Source organism: Patella vulgata, chromosome 2, assembly GCF_932274485.2.
Source record: "Patella vulgata chromosome 2, xgPatVulg1.2, whole genome shotgun sequence".
In the NCBI taxonomy this organism is placed as follows: Eukaryota; Metazoa; Mollusca; class Gastropoda; family Patellidae; genus Patella; species Patella vulgata.
The window spans coordinates 37520731-37543590 of record NC_065880.2 but is presented as its reverse complement, the minus strand read 5'-3'; the positions used below and the strand labels follow the sequence as shown (position 1 = coordinate 37543590).

The window sequence follows — 22860 nt, the reverse complement described above, 5'->3', positions numbered from 1 at the left end:
AAGCCAAAAACTTGGCGTAACAGACCGTTTCATTGGCTAATCCCTCACAGCATCCAGAACATGGGTTATATAACAACTCTTCCAGATTCTAGTGTAGTAAAGACAAGTAAAACGAAATTTTGAACAATAAAAAAAGAAACGAAATAGGATCTGTGTTTTAATGGGATATTTTTTTTAATCTCGTGGAAGTCGACGGCGCAAACACGTACGTTTTTCTGCAATTGCGGCCTGTGAGTAAAACAGCAAGAAAGCAGTCCAATATAGTCTTATTTATGTGACTTTGGGGCAGAATATCATCCTGTGAGGCACATATCTTAAGTCCAGATTTGGGGAAGTTTATGGAAATTAGACCCTATTTCAGCCCATGAATACAGTAACCTGACAATGGTCCAATATAGCCCATGTGAACTTCAATCAACCAGTAAATCAGATTTGCATTAGAAATACCACCCATTAAATAAATGAAATGGATTTTATCCTGTTTTGCTTGACTCAGCTAATGAAGACACGGACATATGCAATACAGTGTGTTATGAGGGAAATTTTGCCCTGACAGCAGCACTACAGCCTACTCTTATATCGAATTCCAACTGCCAAGGGTTCTTTTACGTGCACACAGGACCTCAGTTTTTTGTCCCATCCAAATTACTATCCTTGTCAGACCATCTGTCCTGCACCACCGACTAGTGGATGAAACAAATGATGAAGCCCGAAAAACATGTTGTGTTTAGAGCTTAGTGACTTCTCTAGAGTAGCCTAGACACTGTTTATTGTTATTACATTAGTTTTAAATGTTTTATCCATTAGTCAATTTAAAGAAATGCAGAGTGGATTCAGACCAAAAAGTTAAAGGGGTATAGGATTTTTATATTGAACAATTTAATGGGTCAAAGGGAAGCAATTCCAGTATTACAAAGCCATATTCACTGAATAAAAATTTGAGCTTTTAAAGCAAAATAATGTTCTGTTTTATTTTCAATACTATATCATCAAGACAACATATAAATCTTGAATATAACAAATAGTACAACAATGTCTCATACTGGCATTAAGTTAGCAGTCCCAGTTAAATCTTTATCCTTGTCATATGCAACTTTCTGAAAATTGGCGATATGTTTTTAAGAAATACAAACTTTCAATTTCCATGTGGAGTTCACCATAAGTTCCCAAATTCCACTATGTCTAAGTGCCTAGATAGCCATGTCTACACTTGTCAAAGTTATAATGGTAAGTGTTCCTCACTATTATCAAGTCACTCATACAATTGAAGAATGAAATTCCTTAAATGTGTTACGTAGCAATCATTTCTAGACTTGAAATTTTGAGATAAGGCAAAATAGACTCTACTGTCACATTTAGACATTTGCTGTATATACTTAAAGCAACTTATAATTATTGTGTACTGGGACTGCCCTTTTAATTAGCCTGAATAGTTTAATTGAGTTTTGACTATGTAGGCTATATAAAACAATATAAAAGTTTAAAATATTCTGAAGAAAAATAAAAAATAATGTTGCTCTTAAAAATATATATTGTTGGAAGCTGTCAATGGATATGTTTAATACTTTCCAATGAGATATTATCGTCCTAGCACTATATAGTCTGTTAGTTATCTCTCAAACCCAGTCTCTCGGTGATTTTAGTACTTCCATAAGCTGATCTTCCTTCGAGCCTTCGGATGGCTTGTGACAATATTCCCATCTCTGAAAGACAGAATTAACGAAAGGAGTGTCAACTTAAGTAAAACCAAGGTTGTATTTAGACATGGCGGTATGGGAATACCCCTTTAAAAGCTGCATCCTTATATAAAAAATATTTAGGAATAATGTTTACACCTAAACTCTATTGGTTGCTTGCTATAAACACCCTAGTACAACAAGCAAGGAAAGCTTGTAACATGTTAAAAATATTTATCAGTAAGTGTAATATTAGTATATCTAGTTTATTGTTTTTATTTGATAGAATAATAGTACCTATTCTTTGTTATGGATCATAAGTATGGGGATACAAAAATATCCCATTAATAGAAACATTGCATTTAAATTTCTGTAAATATATTCTGCAAGTAAACTCTTGTACTTCCCAATGCTGTCATTTATGGTGAAGTGAAATGAAATGAAATGAAATGGGGTTTAACGTCCTACTGTTCTGCTCCTATACTGGGCTAATGAAGAAAGCCCTCCGTTCTGCACCACTGACAAGGGGAAACCACGTCGGAAAATCAGGATGAACTTTCTCGGCCAATGCAGGGATCGAACACCCGACCTCCAGGCTAGCGAGCCAGCGTCTTAACCACCTAGCCACCGTGGCTCCCAATTATGGTGAGCTTGGTCGAAGACCTCTTAGTATTATATACCAAACAAACTGTATCAAATATTGGTTACAGCTAATAAAAATGCCACAAAGCAGATATCCAAGAACATGTTAGATAGATAGATAGATAGATAGATAGATAGATAGATAGATAGATTTTATTACATAAAACACCCTTTTCAGGCAGCATGTAAATTATACATTACAGTCAGCATGCTAAATACATTATAAAGTGGATGAAAAATACATAAAAAAAATGGATGATAAATATATAAAAAGTAGATGAAAGATACATTTCATGATTTATTAGTTTCGTTAGGTAATGCTAGAATAATAACATGGGCTTCAAATGTTCAAGCTTTATTATATCAATATGGATTTGGATTTGTTTGGGAACAGCAATCAGTTGGTAGTAATATAGCTTTCATAGACCATTTCAAGCAAAGTAGTATCCAATTCAAAACTAGTTAATTATTGTCAGTACAAATCATTATTAGAACCTGAGAAATACTTGTCAAACATTTATTTAAGTAAATATAGAATAGCCTTGTCAAGATTTTGTTGTGGTGATCACAATTTAGCTATTGAGTCAGGTAGATGGCAGAACATGAATAGAGTGTGTAAATATTGTTTAATTACATCAACCAACCAGCGGCTGCCAGGCAAGATACGCCCACATTTTGCAAGAGATGGATAAAGAACAAGCTAAAAAAAAAAAAGCGATTTTCCGTACAATCAGGGGCCATAATCCAGGAAGTTATTGTCTGAAATGCGTGAATATTGCAATGGACTGAGATATTTATGATATAAAGATATATTTTAAGTTTCATCAAAATCTGATAAAAATTGTGACTTCTAGAGGGTCCACAAGCTAAAAACATGATTTTTCGCACAATCAGGGGCCATGATCCATGAAGTTTTGATCCGATATATGCCAATATTGAAAGGAACCGAGATCTTTTGGAGATAAACCTATGTTTCAAGTTTCGTCAAAATGGGATAAGAATTGTGGACAGGCAGACGTCCAGGGGCGACGACAATATACGTCCACATGAAAATGTGGGTGTATAATGAAATGGGGTTCTACATTATACTATTCTGAAGACAGGCATAATCCATGCACAAGGGCAGATCCAGGATCTTCAGTTAGGGGTCAAGTAATGTCAGATCTCCATATAGAAGTGTTGTAGTGACAATTTGCCACCTCTGAAGGTGAACCTCATGATGGAGAGGTATAGGTCACCATCACCAGAAAATTAGAATAAATGAAACACTGTAGATGTCATTTCCGACTATTTCCCTGGATCTGCGCTTGATGAAGTGTGTTATAAGGGAAATTTTTTACAGACAGCATCAAAATCCACAATACTCACAGCAGTTAATGGAAGTGACATGAGTATACTTTCATATCTTGCTCCTGGTGTATAAAGTCCAAATTTAGTTCCTCTATCATAAATCAGATTAAATTCTACATATCTTCCTCTACGCAACAACTGCCATTCTCTATAAAACACAATATATCATAAACACATTTTACACAAGCCAACAGTGAGGCTGATGTCCCCCGCCGAAATCCCAAAATAAATAGATGAAGCATATTAATTAATCGCACATTTATTTTTTTCAAGAGTATCAAGCAATCAAACTGATTATGAACTATACACTAAGTTCCATCACTATCAGATAGAATCAAAGTTATCTTGTCCCAAAGCATCGACCAATGAAATTTCTTAGCCCTGTTTAGCTTTAGCTCTAGTTCGAAATGTTAATCACTGAACTCAGTCAAGACATTCACCTAATGAACATCTACATCAAATTTAAACATTCTACCTTAATTAAAAGCAGAGTTGTTATGTTCCAAAGTCTTGACCAATCATATTGCTTATCGCTTCTTAGCCTAAGCAGAAAATTCTCATTATCGAACTTAGTCAAGGTAATGATGTAATGAATCTATACCCGGAGTTTCATCACTCTCACTTAATTAAAACCAAAGTTATTCTGTTCCAAAGAATCGACCAATCAAATTCCTTATCGCTCTGCTTACCCTTAGCAGAAAATGCTCACTATCAAACTTAGTCAAGAAATTGATGTGATAAAACTATGCACCAAATGTCCTCACTCTCACTTAATTAGAACAAAGTATCAACCAATCAAATTGCTTATCTCTGCTTACCCTAGGCAGAAAATTCTCATCTTCGAACTCCATCAAGGCATTCACCTAATAAACACCTATGCCAAGTGTGAACATTCTAGCTCAATTAGAATGAGAGTTATTGTGTTCCAAAGTCTCTACCAATCAAATTGCTTATCGATACACTTACCCGGAGCAGAAAATGCTCATTATCGAACTTATTCAAGGTATTGATGTAATAAAACTATACACCAAATTTCATCTCGTGTCCCAAGGTATCAACCAATCAAATTGCTTATCTCTGCTTACCCCAAGCAGAAAATGCTCATCTTCGACTCCATCAAGGCACGGACCTAATAAACATCTACACCAATTTTGAACTTTATAGCTCAATTAGAAGGAGAGTTTTTGTTTTCCGAAGTCTCAGCCAATCAAATTGCTTATCGCTCTACTTACCCTAAGCAGAAAATGCTCATTATCAAACTTAGGAAAGGTATTGATATAATGAAACTACATATACACCAAGTTTCATCACTCTACTTATTAGAACTAAAGTTATTGTGTCCCAAAGCATCAACAAATCAAATTGCTTATCTCTGCTTACCCTAAGCAGTAAATGCTCATCTTTGAACTCCATTAAGGCATTCCCCTAATAAACACCTACACCAAGTCTGAACATTCTAGCTCAATTAGAAGGAGAGTTATTGTGTCCCAAAAAGTGTGACAGACAGACAGATGGAAGGATGTAACACTTTGGTTTTTAAGACAATTTTGGTTCTTTGCTTCACTCTGTCTATAGAGTCAAATCACACATACTTAATGAACGTAAATATATAGTTATACATAAAAAACAGTGATATTTTGGTAAAATCATAACCATAGTCAAGATATCCATCAAATTCTGGCTGTTAATTGACCTATGGTTAAATAAGGTAATGTCTCCTCCTTTAGTCCTGTGAAATAAAGAGGTTTATTCCATGTTTGGGATGGAAATTAACGTCAAGGCTATCAAAGACCTGCAGAAATTAGAGCGAGATAGATCAGAACTCATTGAGAAATCCTAGCAGCCATTATTATTGAGAACGAGGAACCTTCAAAGCCATTACAGCTTAGCAATAAAGTTGTAAAAACCATTGATGCTGTAGTCTTGTTACGATCACGAAGAAACAAACACAACAAGAAAAGAAGTCTTATAGTACTACACGGACAGACAGACGAACCCATTTTAATAGTGCGAAAGACAAAAAAATTTACTGTGTAAATAAACACTGTTCAATATAAAATTAGGTCATGAACAGGTCATGAAACTATTACAAGTTGATAATCAAGTATTTGAATTCTGCAGGTTATAAGTAATTGTTTCATGAAATATAAACCCATAATTGAATTTGCCTTTGTCTATTGTTTTTAGAGGAATATATATACATTCTTGTATTGTTATTCAGTATATTTCAGATCTCCATCTTTTATGTCAATAAGAAATAATAAAGATATTGTTAAACAGTAATTGTCCCTACTCATTTAATTTTTGCTCCTGTCATTGTGAAAGCCTTTGCCCCACCCCCACTTTATTGATTGTTTATTAGACATGCAAACATCTCAATTAAATTCTATCAGGTGTTTCCGAAAAGAGTAATCTCTTAACTATTTCTCATTTATTTCATCCATGAAGAAACTTCATGCTTTAAAGATACTTTATGTAAGATTTAGATAAATTACTGACCGTTCTTACTATAATAGTTCAAAAATGCAAAATGAAAAATTAATATATAGAAAAATTCATTCAAATTACTTAATTAAATTATTCTGAGCGAAATAATCACGGTTTGTAGTTTTGATAAGATGTGTGGATTGAAAGTTTATTATCATAACCACGGTGCTGGTTATTTGAGTCTTAGCCTCACTTCTCCATTTTTAAATTAAATCATTAAATGGCCTAACTGTTCTAATCTACTTAAAATTGAAACCATCTGATGGATGGCATTGAGAGTTGATTATGGTCTAGGTAAGTTAATTGATGTCTACTGTCTGAACCGTGGTAAATTATAAACGGATTTCTTCGATTGTGTAAACTACTACTGAATAATTGTTATTAAAAACTTGCCTATGTGTTTGAAATCACCTCCGGTTGAATAAAATCCATTACACAATTAAATATCCCAACGAAAAAAAAAGTTCTCTTGAAAAGTCAATTTTTTGGCTTGTATTTTCGACAGTGTCCATCACAACATTACACATGTCACATGATGAGCTAAACCATCGTAATAGCTTGAAGGGGGTAAAGGTTGAAAAATTTTGATAATCATGTGTGTTGTAATCAAAACAGCCAATGACATCAATTTGGAAACAATTGATTGACAGTCTACTTAATTTTATTCACAATGAATATATCACCGATTATATGAATACTCGTAAATATAATATTGCATTTCACCCCTGTATATTATATATATTTTTATAAAACATATTACATCCCTGTCAATTATAGGCAACTTTGTGACTAACATTTAGAAATAAACATGGTACTTTTTGCGGTAATAGAATTCAAAGCGTTGATTGTCTGAGGCATGATCGTGATCTACTAAATGCCATCGGAAAATTCCATTCTACGTGGATTTCAAAATATTTAGGTAATAACTGGAGTACAATCGTATGGATCCATTGCTGGGATTTCGGAAATCAATTGCCTTACCGAGACGCACGATTATAAAATTCTGAACAGTTTTTGCACACCAGAAATAATATGCAAAGAGAAATAGAAAGACATGGAACTATCTGCCGATAATTAAACCGATGTGCGGTATGATTTGTTGATAATAATTTTGGGTATTTATATAAAAAAAAATAACGTTATATACCTATTCAATGATTCAATGGCCTTGGCTATTAATTTTGCTGAGGCTACAGCAGATTGCTGCAGGATAATTGACAGGACTGCTTAAGTTCATCAGGAAATATTAAAAATACTCAAGGGTGAGATTCAAGGCAAGTAAAACAAATGTAGTTCAAAAGAAATAATCCCAACGAACTCTCTAACCAAATAATTAATACAAGGCAGAAACAAAATACCGGACTACGGGCGTATTTATGTTTGTACGCCCAAACTCATTTGGTATTTCTCGGTGTCAAGTTTGTGATGAGTTCAATTTTACAAGAGAGAACTTTTTTATTCTCTGGCATATTTAGTTGTACAATGGATTTTATATAACCTGAGGTAATTTAAAACACACAGGTAAGTTTATAATAACCAAAGTAGAATAGTTTGTTCATAATCGAAGAAATCCGTTTATAATTTACCACAGTTCAGACAGTAATTAATAATTTATATAACATTTAAGGCCTAAAAAAAGACCTGCAATAGGCAGATTTAACTGTTGAATAATGCCTCTTTAATCTTATATGATATCCAAACATTGTTGTTACCTTTCTGCATTTCCATATTTATCACTCTTATGTTTTCTAACAATAGGAGCATAGGATGGTAAAACGGATTCAGCACATGACTGAAATATACAAGCATTATGATTAGACATCTTAAATTTATCATTAGTACACTGGCATTAGATTTAAAAGAGACGTATCAGAATATTTTATAGATGGCACTGTTTTTTATTATCTGGTCTGCAAAGGATGCTGAATTTGAGAAACTTTCAAGTTATCATAGCTATTTGAATACGAAACCTAACTGAACCATTTATGGACTGAAATTCATCTTGTCTGCAAGGGATTAAAGATCTCTCAATTGATGAATATGTCTAAGAGTTTTACATATAGTTAGTCACTTAAAGTCAAATACCACTTAATAAATAATACACATACTCTGACAAATCTGAAAGCTTCCTCTTGACTTGGATCTTCAACATCATCAAAAAATATTCCTCCTACACCTCGACTTTCACCTGTTTAAATAATAAAGATCATTTTTGGTATAAAAATAGTGTCTTGTTCGAATCATGTTAATTTTATGGTAATTTCGAATTTCTGACATAAAAATAACACTTACATAACATTCATTATAGGTTTATTTTTTACTTGCAAACTCGAGCAACTTTATACTTTTCAAATCTTTTAATGTGATTCCAGCATGTTGGAAAGAAACATATCAAGCATGCAAACATACAACTCTTCTACCCTTCATGTCAACATTTTCTGGCACATTGCAACAAAAGGGTTACAGCATTGAGCAAGTGGCTGATTTTTTTTCTAAGTTGTACAATATGGGTTGATTATGGTAAGTGAAGAAAAAGAAGCCAAAATCGCTGCTTGTAGGATCCTTCTCCAATCTCATTGCAATGCTGCTTCCAGTAGAAGATTAAATGACCCTGGTTTTAGAAAAGCCACATTTTATAACCAATATCTGCATCATGATTTTTAACATTACCATTCTATGGAATTCTCTTTTAGTGTATTGAGAAAATTTATCTGTGGGGTGTTTATGTGATCATGACGACACCATTCTCACATGTTGTCATGATCTGAAATTTCATGGTACAACAGTTTATGTGTTTGCAGTATTAAATTCAGTGCTCAATCCCATGTTTACCTCTATGTTTGATGTAGAAATAATCATCGCACCATTTCTTATATTTAGTATACAGATCTTTACCATGTTTATCACAAGCTGATTTTAATGTTGAATGAAAATGTTTTACATCCTAAAAAATTAAACAATTGTACTAATATATGTATTATTAAACAAAGAATATATTAGATTATGTCACCATATATAGAATTATTATGTTGTTAAAACTTTCATTTTTGTCAGGGCAGTGCTCTATATTGCTAGGCACATTACTGATAGCATTTGTTTATAAAATCAAAACTGAAGTAGCATGACTCTTCATCTTATGAAATCCCATTTACACTATAAAAAATGAACAGTACCCCGTCGAGACATGAAACCAACATGACGTGGTCACAATTGCGATTTGGTTGAAATTTTGCTAGTGTAAATGGAAACCAAACTAGGTCATTTTGGGACTAACATATGGTTCAATTTTATTTCAATAATTCGCTTGCACGTAGGGGTCTTCGCAGTGGGAGGAAACCGAAGGACCAAGAGAAAACCCAAGAGATTGGACAGGTGACCCTTCTCCTTGTCACGTACAACCGGGGAATCAAAACCAGATCAGTTGACCTTATGATACAGCAAGCACGCGCTAACCATTCAGCCATCCAACCCCCAAAATGGAAACAAAGCCTAGTCCAATTTACTGAGGCCATATGCACTATGGTTTTGACATCAAAATTTTGACAGTTGGTAAATTTTAATAATGTACTAAAACTTTGAAAATTAACTTGACCACTTTGTCAGTGTGGTCTAAATAATAATGTATATAGTGAAGAATTCCACACATAACTGTGCTACAAATGGTTCTGGCACCAATAGTGTAAATAGCTCCAATTTTTATAATTCTGTCACAGCCAGAACCAGACCGGGTAGGCTGGTAATATGTGCTTTATCGGGGTCAGGTTTAAATGGGGTTTTAGCAATGCAGGTTTTACCTCTTTGACTAGATAATATGGTGTTAAATCAGTACCACCCCCAAACCACCACTGTTTACTGCCATCACTAGATTCTACTTCAAAATAACGATAATTAAAATGCAGAGTAGGTACATGAGGATTCCTCTGAAAAATAGTTATAAAAAATAAGTAATCACAAAAGAAAATTCAATAGCAACAATAATAATTAAATAATGTTTTTTTCTGAATTGTGTAATTCTAGAAGACCATGTAAATATGAGACTGGACAAGGTTTACTGTTTTCGAAACATGATTTTAAATAAAACAAACTAAGTACTTACTGGATGAATAACTGAACTAACACCGGCCGCAAAAAATGGTAGATCTTTACCTTCTAAATTTTTCTTACCTCTGAAATACAAATGTTAATAATCATAACATTTGATAAGTATGTGCTCATAACAAATGTATGATGGGTCATCCCATCATAATATTAAAGTAGCTAAGTCTCTAACTCAATATGATCCATAGTCTTCAGCATTGAAAACACAAATTATTTGTCAATTTAAATGAACATTGATGTTGTTATCTTACTGGAAAAAGATGGGCTTCTGATATCCAATATCCAATCGTGTACCATAATGCATTTCAGCACCATTTGTAACAAGGGACTTGAAGAATGAGGCTAGACATATTCCACAAATCATGTGCAATAAATACTATAAGTGTAGACTGGAATAACCAGACGCTAGAGATTGCCATACAATCGAGACTTCTGGCGTATTTCACCGAACATAAGTGATTATAAATTACAGTAAAAACAGAAATGATTGAATGTAAATCAGTTTATATACATTCATATTACATTATTAAATGTGTTGCGATCCATTTGAATCACTTTCTAGGTCCCAAATATTAGTGATTTAGTCCCTTTAATGTAATAAATTAAATGATTTGGATAATCAATGGTATTAAACAGTGTAAGAAAATTGTTACTAAACAATACCCACTATTTAATGTGAAATGTCCCATGTAGGCCTACTTACCTGGATTTCATTTGTTGTATAGCACCGGGTGGTAATTTACCATGTACTACAGATATATTAACACCAGCTTTCTCAAATACTTTACCATCTTGTAATACACATGTTATACCTCCACCTCCCTGTATAAAACAACAAAAACATCGCTACCGATGAAATATACGTCCACATTCCTGGGAGTCGGGTTATGTACCAAAATAAATAATTGCTGTCTTTACGGTAAAAGAAATAAATATGCGAAGTTCCAAGATGATCCATTCAGGATTGCAGGCAGCAGACGATAAACAAAAAAAAATTGGACGTGGCTCTGCCCTTGAGGGTTGGATATGGAACGATATAAATAGGTACAACCCCATGGTGGATCATGCCGAATTTGAACCCAATCTGTTAATAATTGCAACCAGTAGATTATTTACAGACAAAATATTAACAAAAAATTGGTGTGGCACCACCCAAGCAGGGCGGATCATGCACCAAAATCAATAATTGCCATCCTTAAGGTATAAGGAATAAGTATACCAAGTTTCAAGATAATCCATTCAGAATTGTGGCCTTTAGATGCTAAAAATAGGCGTGGCTCTGCCCCCGGGGGTCGGGGCATGCACCATAATCAATAGTTGTCGTCCTTAGGCTATAAGGAATACATATGCCAAGTTCGAAGATGATTCATTCAAAATTGTGGCCTGTATACAATAAACACAAAAATTGGGCGTGGCTCTTCCCCTGGAGGTCAGGACATGCACCAAAATCAGTTGCCATCCTTAGGCTATAAGGAATACATATGCCAAGTTCCAAGACAATCCATTAAGAATGTGGCCTGTAGGCAACACACAGGGAAACAAAAAGAAAAAATGGGTGTGGCCCTGCCACTGGGGATCAGGCATTCAGAAAAAACAATTGCTGCCTGTAGGCGACACACATTGGGCATGGCTCTGTCCCAGGGGGTCGGGCATGCACCAAAATATAATGGAGGTCATCCTTTGGGTATAAAAAATAAGTATGAAAAGTTTTAAAAATGATCCATTAAGAATTGCAGCCTGTAGGTGACACACAGACACACAAAGAGAAAATAGGTGTGGCTCTGCCCCTGAGGGTTTGGCATACACCAAAAACAATAAGGGTGACCCTTCAGGTATAAGTATGCAAGTTTCAAGACAATCCATTAAGAATAGCGCCCTGTAGGACGACAAACAGATACAAAAAATGAAAAATGGGTGTGGCTCTGCCCCTGGGGGGGTCCGGCATGCACCAAAAACAATAAGGATCATCCTTAGGGTATAAGGAATAAGTATGCAAAGTTTCAAGACAATCCTTTAAGAATGAACCCTGCAGGCGACCCACAGACACACACAGACAGGGTTAACAGCAATATACGTCCACATTATGAATATGGCGGACGTAGAAATACATTAAAAATAACCACCATTTTTTCTTCTTTTTGCCTTGGAAGCAGTGCAACCACAAACACAACTGTTTCTTAAAGAATTCCAGCTGTATGGTCATCCTATACAGAGGAATATATTATTATTTCAATCAACTGCTTTCATACTTTTAGGTCAAAGAATTACTTTTCATTTTTTATCTTCAGCAACATTCCAAACTTATAAAAAGATAGGTTGCCAGCCAACGAAACATACGCCCACAGCAGCTAAATTGTTCAAGGTGTCGACAAGGGTTGTTGCATATTTATTCTTTTGTAGGTAATTGGGTGCATTAACAAGACAGTTTCATACAGATCAGATTATAATTTTTGTCGTTTGAGGATTCCCAAGGTTCTATAAACTGAAACAAAGGCCTGAACTCTGGAGGTAATTTACCGAACATTTTGAAATTTGACAGACCTCCATTTCACAAATTTAAATGATGCATATAAATTTCATACATATCAGATGATATCAAGCATTAACAAGGTTGACAATGTGAAACAAGGGCAATAACTCTAGAAGCAATTATTGTAAATGGCTGAAATTCAATAGGTTTCATGGTTTCACTAATCTAAATGATGCATATCAATTTCATACAGTTCGGATGATAACGTTTGGCGTTAGAGTGTTCACAAGGTTCAACACAGTGAAACAAGGGACATAACTCTAGACGTAATAAACTGAAATTCAATAGGATTCTTCTTTTTACTAATTTAATTGATGCATATAAATTTCATACAGGGCCATAACTCTAGGCATAATAAACGGAAATTGCTGAAATTCATTAGGCTTCTTCATTTCACTAATTCAAATAATGCATATATTTTCACAAAGATCGTATGATAACTTTTGGTATTAGAGAGTTCACAAGGTTTAACAAAGTGAAACAAGGGCCATAACTTTAGAAGTAATTTTAAAACAATCAGATGATAAATTGTGGACAACGGACCGACCAACAGACGGAAGTACGGACAGGGGCGGCAATGTGGGTGTATAAAAACTGGTATTCATCTTTTTGCTCCAGCTGAAAAATATCAGAGTCACATGCAAAACTCCACAAAAAAACAAGAAGAGATTATATTCTGTCTCACCTCCTTTCTTTCCCATCTGTCAATTAAAAACTTCTGTTCTCCATCTAAATGTTCCAAGGCACGACAAACATCTCCCTAAAATTATTTTTTTTCTAGGTTTAATTATATTTTAATTTTACACTAATAACTTCTGGAACTGAAGATCAGTTTTGTAGATTTTGAGGGGAAGAAAATAACAGAATTTGTATGCAGGATTTTTGGAATTGAATACAGAGATAGATTTCAAAAAGCCTTTACCTGTATCCTTAATATCATCATTTCCATTCTGTATCTCATATCATCAGATTTCTACAAATAATACACTAAACCATATCAAATATAGACCAACAGGGATTCAACCATTTCTATTAAAGAAGCAAAGGGTTTATGTACTTGGAATATGTATCATCATTATCAGAATTAATCAGTCAGCTTTAAACTGGACACAAGTACAAATTAGATGATTTTGGTGATTTTAAATGGTTTTTACAAATTTTTAAATAAAGATTTGATCTTAAACGAATGTAAAAGAAATTAGTGCTAGATACACAAGATTAAATGATACCCAGGTTACAGTGTATAGTATTCTATGTTTTTATCCCACGCAAAGACTGGACATGCTTTATTTATGAAACAATGTTCAGCATTGCTATCATTGCTTTCAGTAAAAAGATATATATAATTACCTCATCTAATGTTTTTATGTCTGTTATGGAATCAGTCATCCAACCTGCTCTAAGATCTTTTAAATTGTGACCCTTTGCATAAACCTTAAATTCAATATGTATAACAAGTTAAAACAACTTATAAAATTCTCATAAAATCAAACATTTTAACCAATGAACAGTGTTTGTTTTCTTCAAATACTCTAATAGTGATTACAAACTCAACTAGAATGTAGCGGGTTCAAATCAAACTGAACTAGGATGTCCGAGATTCAAATCAAACTTGACTAGGATGTCCCACAGATTCAAATCAAACTCGACAAGGATGTCCAGGGTTCAAATCAAATTCGACTAGGATGTCCCACAGATTCAAATCAAACTCGACTAGGATGTTCCACAGATTCAAATCAAACTCGACCAGGATGTCCGGGTTCAAATCAAACTCGACTAGGATGTCCCACAGATTCAAATCAAACTCGGCTAAAATGTCCAGGGTTCAAATCAGATTTGACTAGGATGTCCCAGATTCAAATACAACTCGACTAGGATGTCTAGGATTCAAATCAAACTCGACTAGGACGTTCCACAGATTCAAATCAAACTCAACTGGGATGTCCGGGTTCAAATTAAACTCGACTAGGATGTCCCACAGATTCAAATCAAACTCGAACAGATTGTCCAGGGTTCAAATCAGATTTGACTAGGATATATGTCCCAGGTTCAAATCAAACTCGACTAGGATGTCCAGGGTTGAAATCAAACTCGACTAGGATGTTCCTGGGTTCAAATCAAACTCGACTAGAATGACCAGGGTTCAAATCAAACACTCGACTAGGATGTCCTGGGTTCATATCAAACTCGACTAGGATGTCCCAGGTTCAAATTAAACACAACTAGAATGCCCGAGTTCAAAACCTGGCATGGGCTGAGAAGAACCTTCAGGAATTTTCAAGCCTAATCTTCACAACAAAAAAGTGCCCAATTGTTCAGAGATCCAGCCATGTACACACTTGCATGCACATAAAAGAACAATTGAGAGTTTGAAATTTAGGAAAAATATGCAGAAACACTGGCATTCAGGCAAAAGTCTCCTACAACAGACAGCACACACATAAACAGAGAAATAACAAAAACACAATTTCATTTCAAAATGACCATTAAACCCTTTTCCATTTTATTGAAATGATTAACCAGCAGCTGCCAGGCAGGGTACGCCCACATTTTGCAAGAGATGGATAGAGAACAAGCTAAACAAAAAGCGATTTTTCGTAAAATCAAGGGCCGTAATTCAGGAAGTTACAATCTGATATGCGCGAATATCGACAGAAACCAAGATCTTTGGGTTATAAAGATATATTTCAAGTTTCATCAAAATCGGCTCAACATCGTGACTTCTTGAGCATCTACCACCTTGATACCATATATTTACACTATTTACGTACGAGGGGCGGCCATTTTGTCCATCAGTTTTGGTCTGATTTTCACCAAATTCGAATTCAGCCGTCATAAGGGTGTAACGGTGATATATTCAAACATTTTTTTTTTTTCAATCGGATAAAAATTGTGACCTCTAGAGGGACCACAAGCTAAAAACACGATTTTTCGTACAATCAAGGGCCATAATTCAGGAAGTTATGATTCGATATGCGTGAATATTGAAAGGAACCAATATCTTTGGGTATTAAATATGTATTTCAAGTTTCATCAAAATTGTGGCCTCTAGAGGGTCCACAACCTCGATATACGATATATTTACACTATTTGCATACAAGGGGCGGCCATTTTATCTGGCAATTTTGGTCCAATTTTCACGAAATTCGAACTCAGCCATCATTAGGGTGTAAAGGTGTTATATTCAAACGTTTTCTTTTAAATCGGAAAAAAATTGTTACCTCTAGAGTGACCACAAGCTAAAAACGTGAATTTTTGGTACAATCAAGGGCCATAATTCAGGGAGTTACAGTCCAACATCCGTCAATATCAATAGGAAATGAGATCTTTGGGATATATATGTTACAGTCAATGTCTACAATCAGGCAATGTGTTCAATGCCTTTGTAACCCTAACCCTAACCCCCACCCCAACCCTTACCCTAATCTAACCCGGCAATGTACACATCGACTGGTATATTTCAGGCATTGTACACATTGCTTGATTGTAGACACTGACTGTCACATATACATGTATTTTGAGTTTCATCAAAATTCGCTAAAAATTGTGACCTCTAGATGGACCACATGCTAAAACTGTTATTTTTTGTACAATAAATGGCCATAATCCAGGAAGTTACTGTCTGATATGCGCCAATATCAAAAGGAACCAAGATCTTTGGGATATAAACATCAAAATCGGATCAACATTGTGACCTCTAGAAGATCCACAACCTTGGTATAACCTGCTTTAACACTATTTGTGTACAGGGAGCGAACATTTTGATGGGAAGTTTCGGTCCGATTTTCACGAAATTTGATCTCAACTGTCATTATGGTTTAACAGTGATATATTTAAACGCTTGTTGCAATCAGATAAAAATTGTTACCTCTAATGGGTCCATTTTTCATACAATCAGGGGGTATAATGCAGAAAGTTACAGTCTGATATGTGCGAATATCGAAAGGAACCGAAAACTGTTGGATATGAATTTGTGATCTCTAGAGTGTCCACAAGCTAAAACCGTGATTTTTCAAACAACCGGGCCATAATCCATGAATTTATGGTCCGATACGATATGCGCGAATTTTGAAAGGAACCAAGATCTTTGGGCTATAAACATATATTTCAAGTTTCATCAAAATCGAATCAAAATTATGACCTCTAGAGGATCCGCAACCTTGATATACCATATTTTTACACTATTTGCATGTGATGGAAGGCCATTTTGTCAAGCAGTTTTAGTCTGATTTTCACAAAATTCAAACTCAAGCATCATTACAGTCTAATGGTGATATTTACAAACTTTTTTTAAAATCAGATAATAATTGTGACCTCTAGCGGGACCACAAGCTAACAACACGATTTTTCGTACAATCAGGGGCCATAATTCAGGAAGTTACGATCCGATATGTGCAAATATCGAAAGGAACCAAGATCTTTGGGTTATAAACATGCATGTCAAGTTTCATCAAAATCAGATGAAAATTGTGAACTCTAGAGTGTCACAAGCTAAAAACATCATTTTTCGAACAATCAGGGGCCATAATCCATGAAGTTATCGTCCGATATATGCCAATATCAAAAGGAAACGAGATGTTTGGGAGATAGACCTATATTTTATGTTTTGTCAAAATCGGATAAAAATTGTGACCTGTAGAGAGTCGACAAACAAATTGTGGACGGACGGATGGACAGACAGGGGCGACGACAATATATATCCACAAGAAAATGAGAGCGTATAAAAACTAAGCATGCAGAATTTATAAACATTGGAGATATAGTATTTCTAGCAGAAAGGCCCTTTGTGAACTCTCTCTGCCCATTGGACCGAGACAGTTTATCCAGATTTTCTGGTGTGGTTCCCCGTTGTCAGTAGTACAGAACAAGAGGGCCTGGCAAGGGACAACATATAGTCGTTCGGATGGGACAAAAAATGAGGTCCCGTGAACACATTGGCAGTTGGAATTCGATATAAGAGTAGACCATAGTGCCGCTGTCTGGGCAAAATTCCCCTCATAGCGCTTGGTGGTCCGGAGCAGAACAGTAGGACGTAAAACCCCATTTCATTTCATTTCTATGTCCAGAAACACAAAGATACCGGCATAAGGATGTGACATAATATCAGACATTTTCCTCTTACCTTTTTATCTGTGACATAAGAATAAACCCCACCACTGATTAAAACACCTAAAACCTTGTACCTGAAATAACAATGATCTTGTAGCATATGAAATTAGAATCATCATAAATAACTATAAGTACTTCAATAAAGAGAGCAATATGATTCTTTAATTTTGCCTTTGAATTTAAAGATTTTCTTAATAATTTTACTAGATATATATTCAGCGTTTTGCGACCTTTCACACCAGGGTTATGCTCCTTTTCTAAAAGACTTGTGAACGCAATAAATGCTAGTTTTTAATGGACTTTTTTCAAATCTGGTGTGCAGCATTAGAGTTATGAGTGGATGAACCAAATGTATCGATATTCAATGTTCCACAACCTTTCCTTCCAGACTTATGCCCCCTTTTCTGAAAACCTTGTGAACATGATAGAGGCTACAATCTTTAATATATTTGTTTCAAAACTCGTGCTAAGCCCTGGGGTCATGAGAGGATAATTACAACCCTATACGTATTCCGCATTCCAAAACCTTTCGTTAGGTTAAGCAATGAATTAAATTAACAAACGGTTGCCATGCAAGATACGCCCACATTTTTCAAGAGATGGACAGAGAACGAGCTAAAAAAAATAATGGGATTTTTTGTAGAATCCAGGGCCATAATCCAGAAAGTTATGGTCCGATATGCACTAACATCGAAAGGAACCGAGATCCTTGAGTTATAAACATATATTTCAAGTTTAACTAAAATCAGATAAAAATTGTGTTTAGAAATAATTGGAAGGTTCTGGAGGGTTCTACAAAAAATTGGAAGGTTCTGGAAAGTCGTTGAAAATTTGAGAATAATAAGCCAGACCGGACCAGTCCGAGGACAGAACCTTCTCAGCTCTTCGTACCGAACTCAACGTTTGCCGTGAGTGGTGTCTGTTCTCAATTTATTGCCATTTCGTGCTGTTGCACTTATTGTGCTGTATTGAAAGAAATTATCTCTGTTTCACATTGTGCTGTTTTGAGAGACTTGATCTCTCTGTTGTAATTCAAGTTTAGGATTACTGTTGTGGATTTACCTTTTTAGATTATAGCGATTCAACTTCAAGAATTATTCATACTGTCAGGTTTGGATCATCAAGAACCTTAGTAATTCTGCCAACTTTGGAATTACTACGGCAACACCAAGAAGACATCTGTGAGGGACTAGATTTGTCTGATCAAGGTATTGGGTGGATCATGAATCTGTAAACTATAATTGATACTTGGAGATTGTAACACTGCTACCCTGCTTTACTGTTAAGACAAATAATGACTTACCTATTATTTTGAAATGTTTGAAACACCATCTTGGATCTTACAACTGACAGTGTATAAAATGTTTGGAAACATGTTTTCATGGAACTAGACATTTTCTTGTATTCTCTGCAATAAACAGAAATAAAGACCAATATATTTTTGAACCTTGTTATTTATCAAGAATGTTATTTAACAGTGACTTAACATTAAACTTTACTTTCCGAATTCTTTTCTAGAGCTTATAAGAATCGGCGTCTGAAGATGATATCAACAAGATAGTGCGATAAACCTCTAACTAATCCATGCTGGGAGGTTATCTACTGATATTTTTGTTTGGTTTTCTTATGTTAAACATTCAATGAGTAACACTTTTATAGGCATTTAGTAATTGAACATATTATCACAAGGTACAATTTTATGGATAAACAATTACTGAGTCTAATAATATGCAGTGTTTTGGCGAGGACACTCTTGTGCCGCAGAGTATTAAACTCAGTAATTGTGTATCCATAAGATTGTACCTTGTGTTAAAGTAGGAAAGTCTCTAACTCAATATCATCCAAAGAAAACATGAATTATCGGTCAATTTAAATCAACATTGATATTGTGATCTTAACAGGAAAAGATGGGCTTTTGATTTCAAATATTTAAGACAAAATAAACATTTTACCATTGGTACACAAACACAAATCTTGTACCATATTGCGTTTCAGTCCCATTTGTAACAAGGGACTTGAAGAACGAGGCTAGACATATTCCACAAGTCATGTCAAACAGTGACGCCATATATTCTTATGTGAAGAGCATGCGCAATAAATACTATGTAGACTGGAATAACCAGATGCTAGAGATAAACATTTGATTGAAACTTCTGGTGTATTTCACCGAACTTAACTGATTTGAAATTAGAGTAAAAACAGAAACGATTGAATTCATATTATATTATTATATGCGTTGCGACCCATTTGTGTCAATTTGTAGGTCCCAAATATTAGCGATTTAGCTCCTTTAATCAATGAGGTCCTACTGATAGCCTACATATTATAACTAAAACATTAAAAATTAGATATATTGTTCGTAAAATGCAAATTACCATCAGTTGACTACATCTGTAATTATCACCATGCCATGAAGCTAAATTTATACTAAGGCTGCAAATACCTTGTCTTTTTTTAAATTAAAAGCTTAATTTAGTGAAGTTTAGAAACAATGTTGTTATCGGTAACTTAATAAATATAACTGATACTTAACTATTTCTATACGATTTTCAAATGATACGATTTTAAATTACGTGACTTTTATCACGATGACACAAAAAAATTGCAGATCTAATTTTTACATAATAGCTAAAATTAAGAGTAAAGCAGGTACCGGTATAGCCAACTTGTTTCCAAACATTTATTCAAAACATCTAATCTATTCTTACTTCACTTGGGTAACACACCGCCATAAAAGTCAGCATAAATAAGGGTGCCATTTCACAACAGTACTTACAATTCTAATTTTCAGTTAATCAATAATTTAGTACACTAGAATACCAGCTTTTCACCGGTTCACTACAAACGACGTGTATGCCGACCCATACTTTTACCTTGACCCCTATAAAGCGAAGGTAAAAGTTGACAGGTCGTGGAGGTGGGCGTGTCCATTAATAATAATAGTATACCGGCTTAAACGGTACGGTACTTGTAGCCTATAGTACACACTTCGATTTTGAACCACATTCGAAGTTTCTTTGAAAAGTAACAAATATTGCTGTCAAGGCAGGTCTTCCATTGATCAATTATATGTTAGAATGAGAAGAAAATAAATATCACGAGTAAATGACAGTTAACAGAGTTGCACCCCCTTGATCGTATTTAGAATTTTAATAAAATATTTTGTTGTAAATAAAAACAATTCTATAAGAAATGATATGCCTAAGGACTACACCTTTCTGTCACAGTTTGAATTGGGGCGTTTAGACTTCATTAGCCTTTGTTGCTAAATTTATTCGTATGCACTAATTACTATATATATAGATGTTTAAATTCTGCCAGTGTTCATTTTACCATACTACGTACAGTACTACGGTGTGTGTGTGTGTGTGGGGGGGGGGGGTGTTGCCCGGACAGAGTCGCTACGGCCCACTCTTATTTCAAATTACAACTGTCAAGGTGTCTTTTACGTGCACGCCAATGTGCACAAGACACTTCAGTTTTTCTTCCCATCCAAACGACTATAGACTATGTCCTTGCAGGCCCTCAGAAAACCGCGCCGGAAAGTCCCCAGAAACATTCACCGCAAAACTGAGACGAGACAGACAGGGACATGAGTGGGGCGGGGGTAGCTCTTATTCAGGATTAGTGGTTCATAGGAGACCTGGGAACTTCGTGGGATCTTAGAAGAATATATAGCATTCACAGTTTATATATCCCGCAATTCGTTGAAATTATGATCTATAAAGTTTACTAGAGATATAATAAATAATATAATTTGCTTTCATCATAGTATTATAATTATTATCATTACAGCATATTTATAGTGCGCCCTTTCATATAACATGTTCAGGGGCACTTTACAAAGTGACAATGTAATCATAAATAAATAAAAGATTATGGACATGTTAACGATTGTATACAGAGTCAGTTAAAAGCCTGGTTAAATAAATGTGTTTTAAGTTGTTTTTTAAAAGAATATAGAGATGTACAACCAGGGCCGTATGTAGGATTTTAAAAGTGGAGGTGCAGCAGAGTGGTGGGGCGCCATAACATCCACGTATGTGATATAAGAAAGTTTTGATCGGGGCAAACGTGTGGGCGCCCTTAAAACCGATCGACTGATCAGTGCCTTAAGAGCATGTATTATTTTATAATTGAAAGATTGTCAAATAATTTTTGTTTTTTTGGATGGGGTGGGGACGCAATTTCTCGGGGCGCCTTATTTTTCTGGGGGTGCAATGTACCCCCCTCCACCCCCGCTAAATACAGCCCTGTGTACACATTTCTTAGTTAAAGTAACAAGTCTAGCTGCAGTATTCTGTATATACTTTTTATAATTTATCTATAAGCTTTAAAGGTAAACCAACTAAAAGTCTATGATTTAATGTCCGCATCGCTTTTTTCCAGATTGTCTGCAAAGTATTGATGTGACCTTTAATCGAATATAATAATACCTATATACATACCTCTGCAAAGTATATTAAATTATCAAACACGGTTTACTCTTACGTCTTTTTTGCACCATCCGAAGGGTTAGACCTTTTTCTTTACGGGTCAGCACCGGTTTCGAATCCGAGACATTCTGGTTGGTGAAACAGTGCATACTCGCCGATTTACCGTGGATCCGATTAAAGAAAAGAGTCCGAAAGAGAAATCGCACCACCTAGTAAAATTCATATCTGAGGCCCGGAAAGAACTGGTTCTCAAATCCGGAAGGTGAAAGCGCAGTGACCACCACCCTATTCGTTCCTTCTAGTTTGATTCCGATGATGATTATTTTATTCATTAAATAGCGTTCGATTTATTCTAGTACTTTGTTATCTTATGTAACTCATTTCGAAATATTAGATTATCAGTGGTGTGTTAATCGTTGCAGATTTCGTCATAGGTCACGGGTTAGGGCTAAACCTAACCGACAATTTCGTTAACAATCACGTGCCCTAACCCTATGACGGAATCTGCAATGGTTAATGGCTGTTGCTAATA

At 35.1% G+C, this 22860-nt stretch overlaps 1 protein-coding gene across 4 annotated transcripts; it reads right to left on the bottom strand.

Moving 5' to 3' along the window:
* Positions 1-944: 944 nt before the first annotated feature.
* Positions 945-20783, bottom strand: LOC126811554 (oxygen-dependent coproporphyrinogen-III oxidase). Of its 4 annotated transcripts, none has more exons than XM_050537243.2 (14): positions 20669-20783; positions 19196-19300; positions 17906-17966; positions 14134-14217; positions 13706-13756; positions 13469-13543; positions 10957-11075; positions 10252-10321; positions 9950-10075; positions 8988-9099; positions 8264-8343; positions 7868-7947; positions 3687-3816; positions 945-1703 (listed from the first exon to the last, which is right to left on the bottom strand). In XM_050537243.2, exons 2-14 carry the CDS (start codon positions 19285-19287, stop codon positions 1617-1619), a joined length of 1167 nt encoding a protein of 388 aa, XP_050393200.1. In that variant the 5' UTR covers positions 19288-19300; positions 20669-20783; the 3' UTR covers positions 945-1616. The 4 variants fall into 4 exon arrangements, with proteins under 4 accessions (XP_050393200.1, XP_050393203.1, XP_050393202.1 ...); XM_050537246.2 differs by lacking the exon at positions 20669-20783 and adding an exon at positions 20601-20619; XM_050537245.2 differs by lacking the exon at positions 20669-20783 and adding an exon at positions 20546-20564.
* Positions 20784-22860: the final 2077 nt, after the last annotated feature.

Coding starts and splice junctions, on each gene's coding strand:
- LOC126811554 (XM_050537243.2), bottom strand. CDS start 19,287: ATGTCTAGTTCCATGAAAACATGTTTCCAAACATTTTATACACTGTCA. Junction 10,322..10,956: donor ATACAACAAATGAAATCCAG/GTAAGTAGGCCT, acceptor TTTGTATTTCAG/AGGTAAGAAAAATTTAGAAG. Junction 9,100..9,949: donor CATATTATCTAGTCAAAGAG/GTAAAACCTGCA, acceptor TTAATTTTTTAG/GATGTAAAACATTTTCATTC.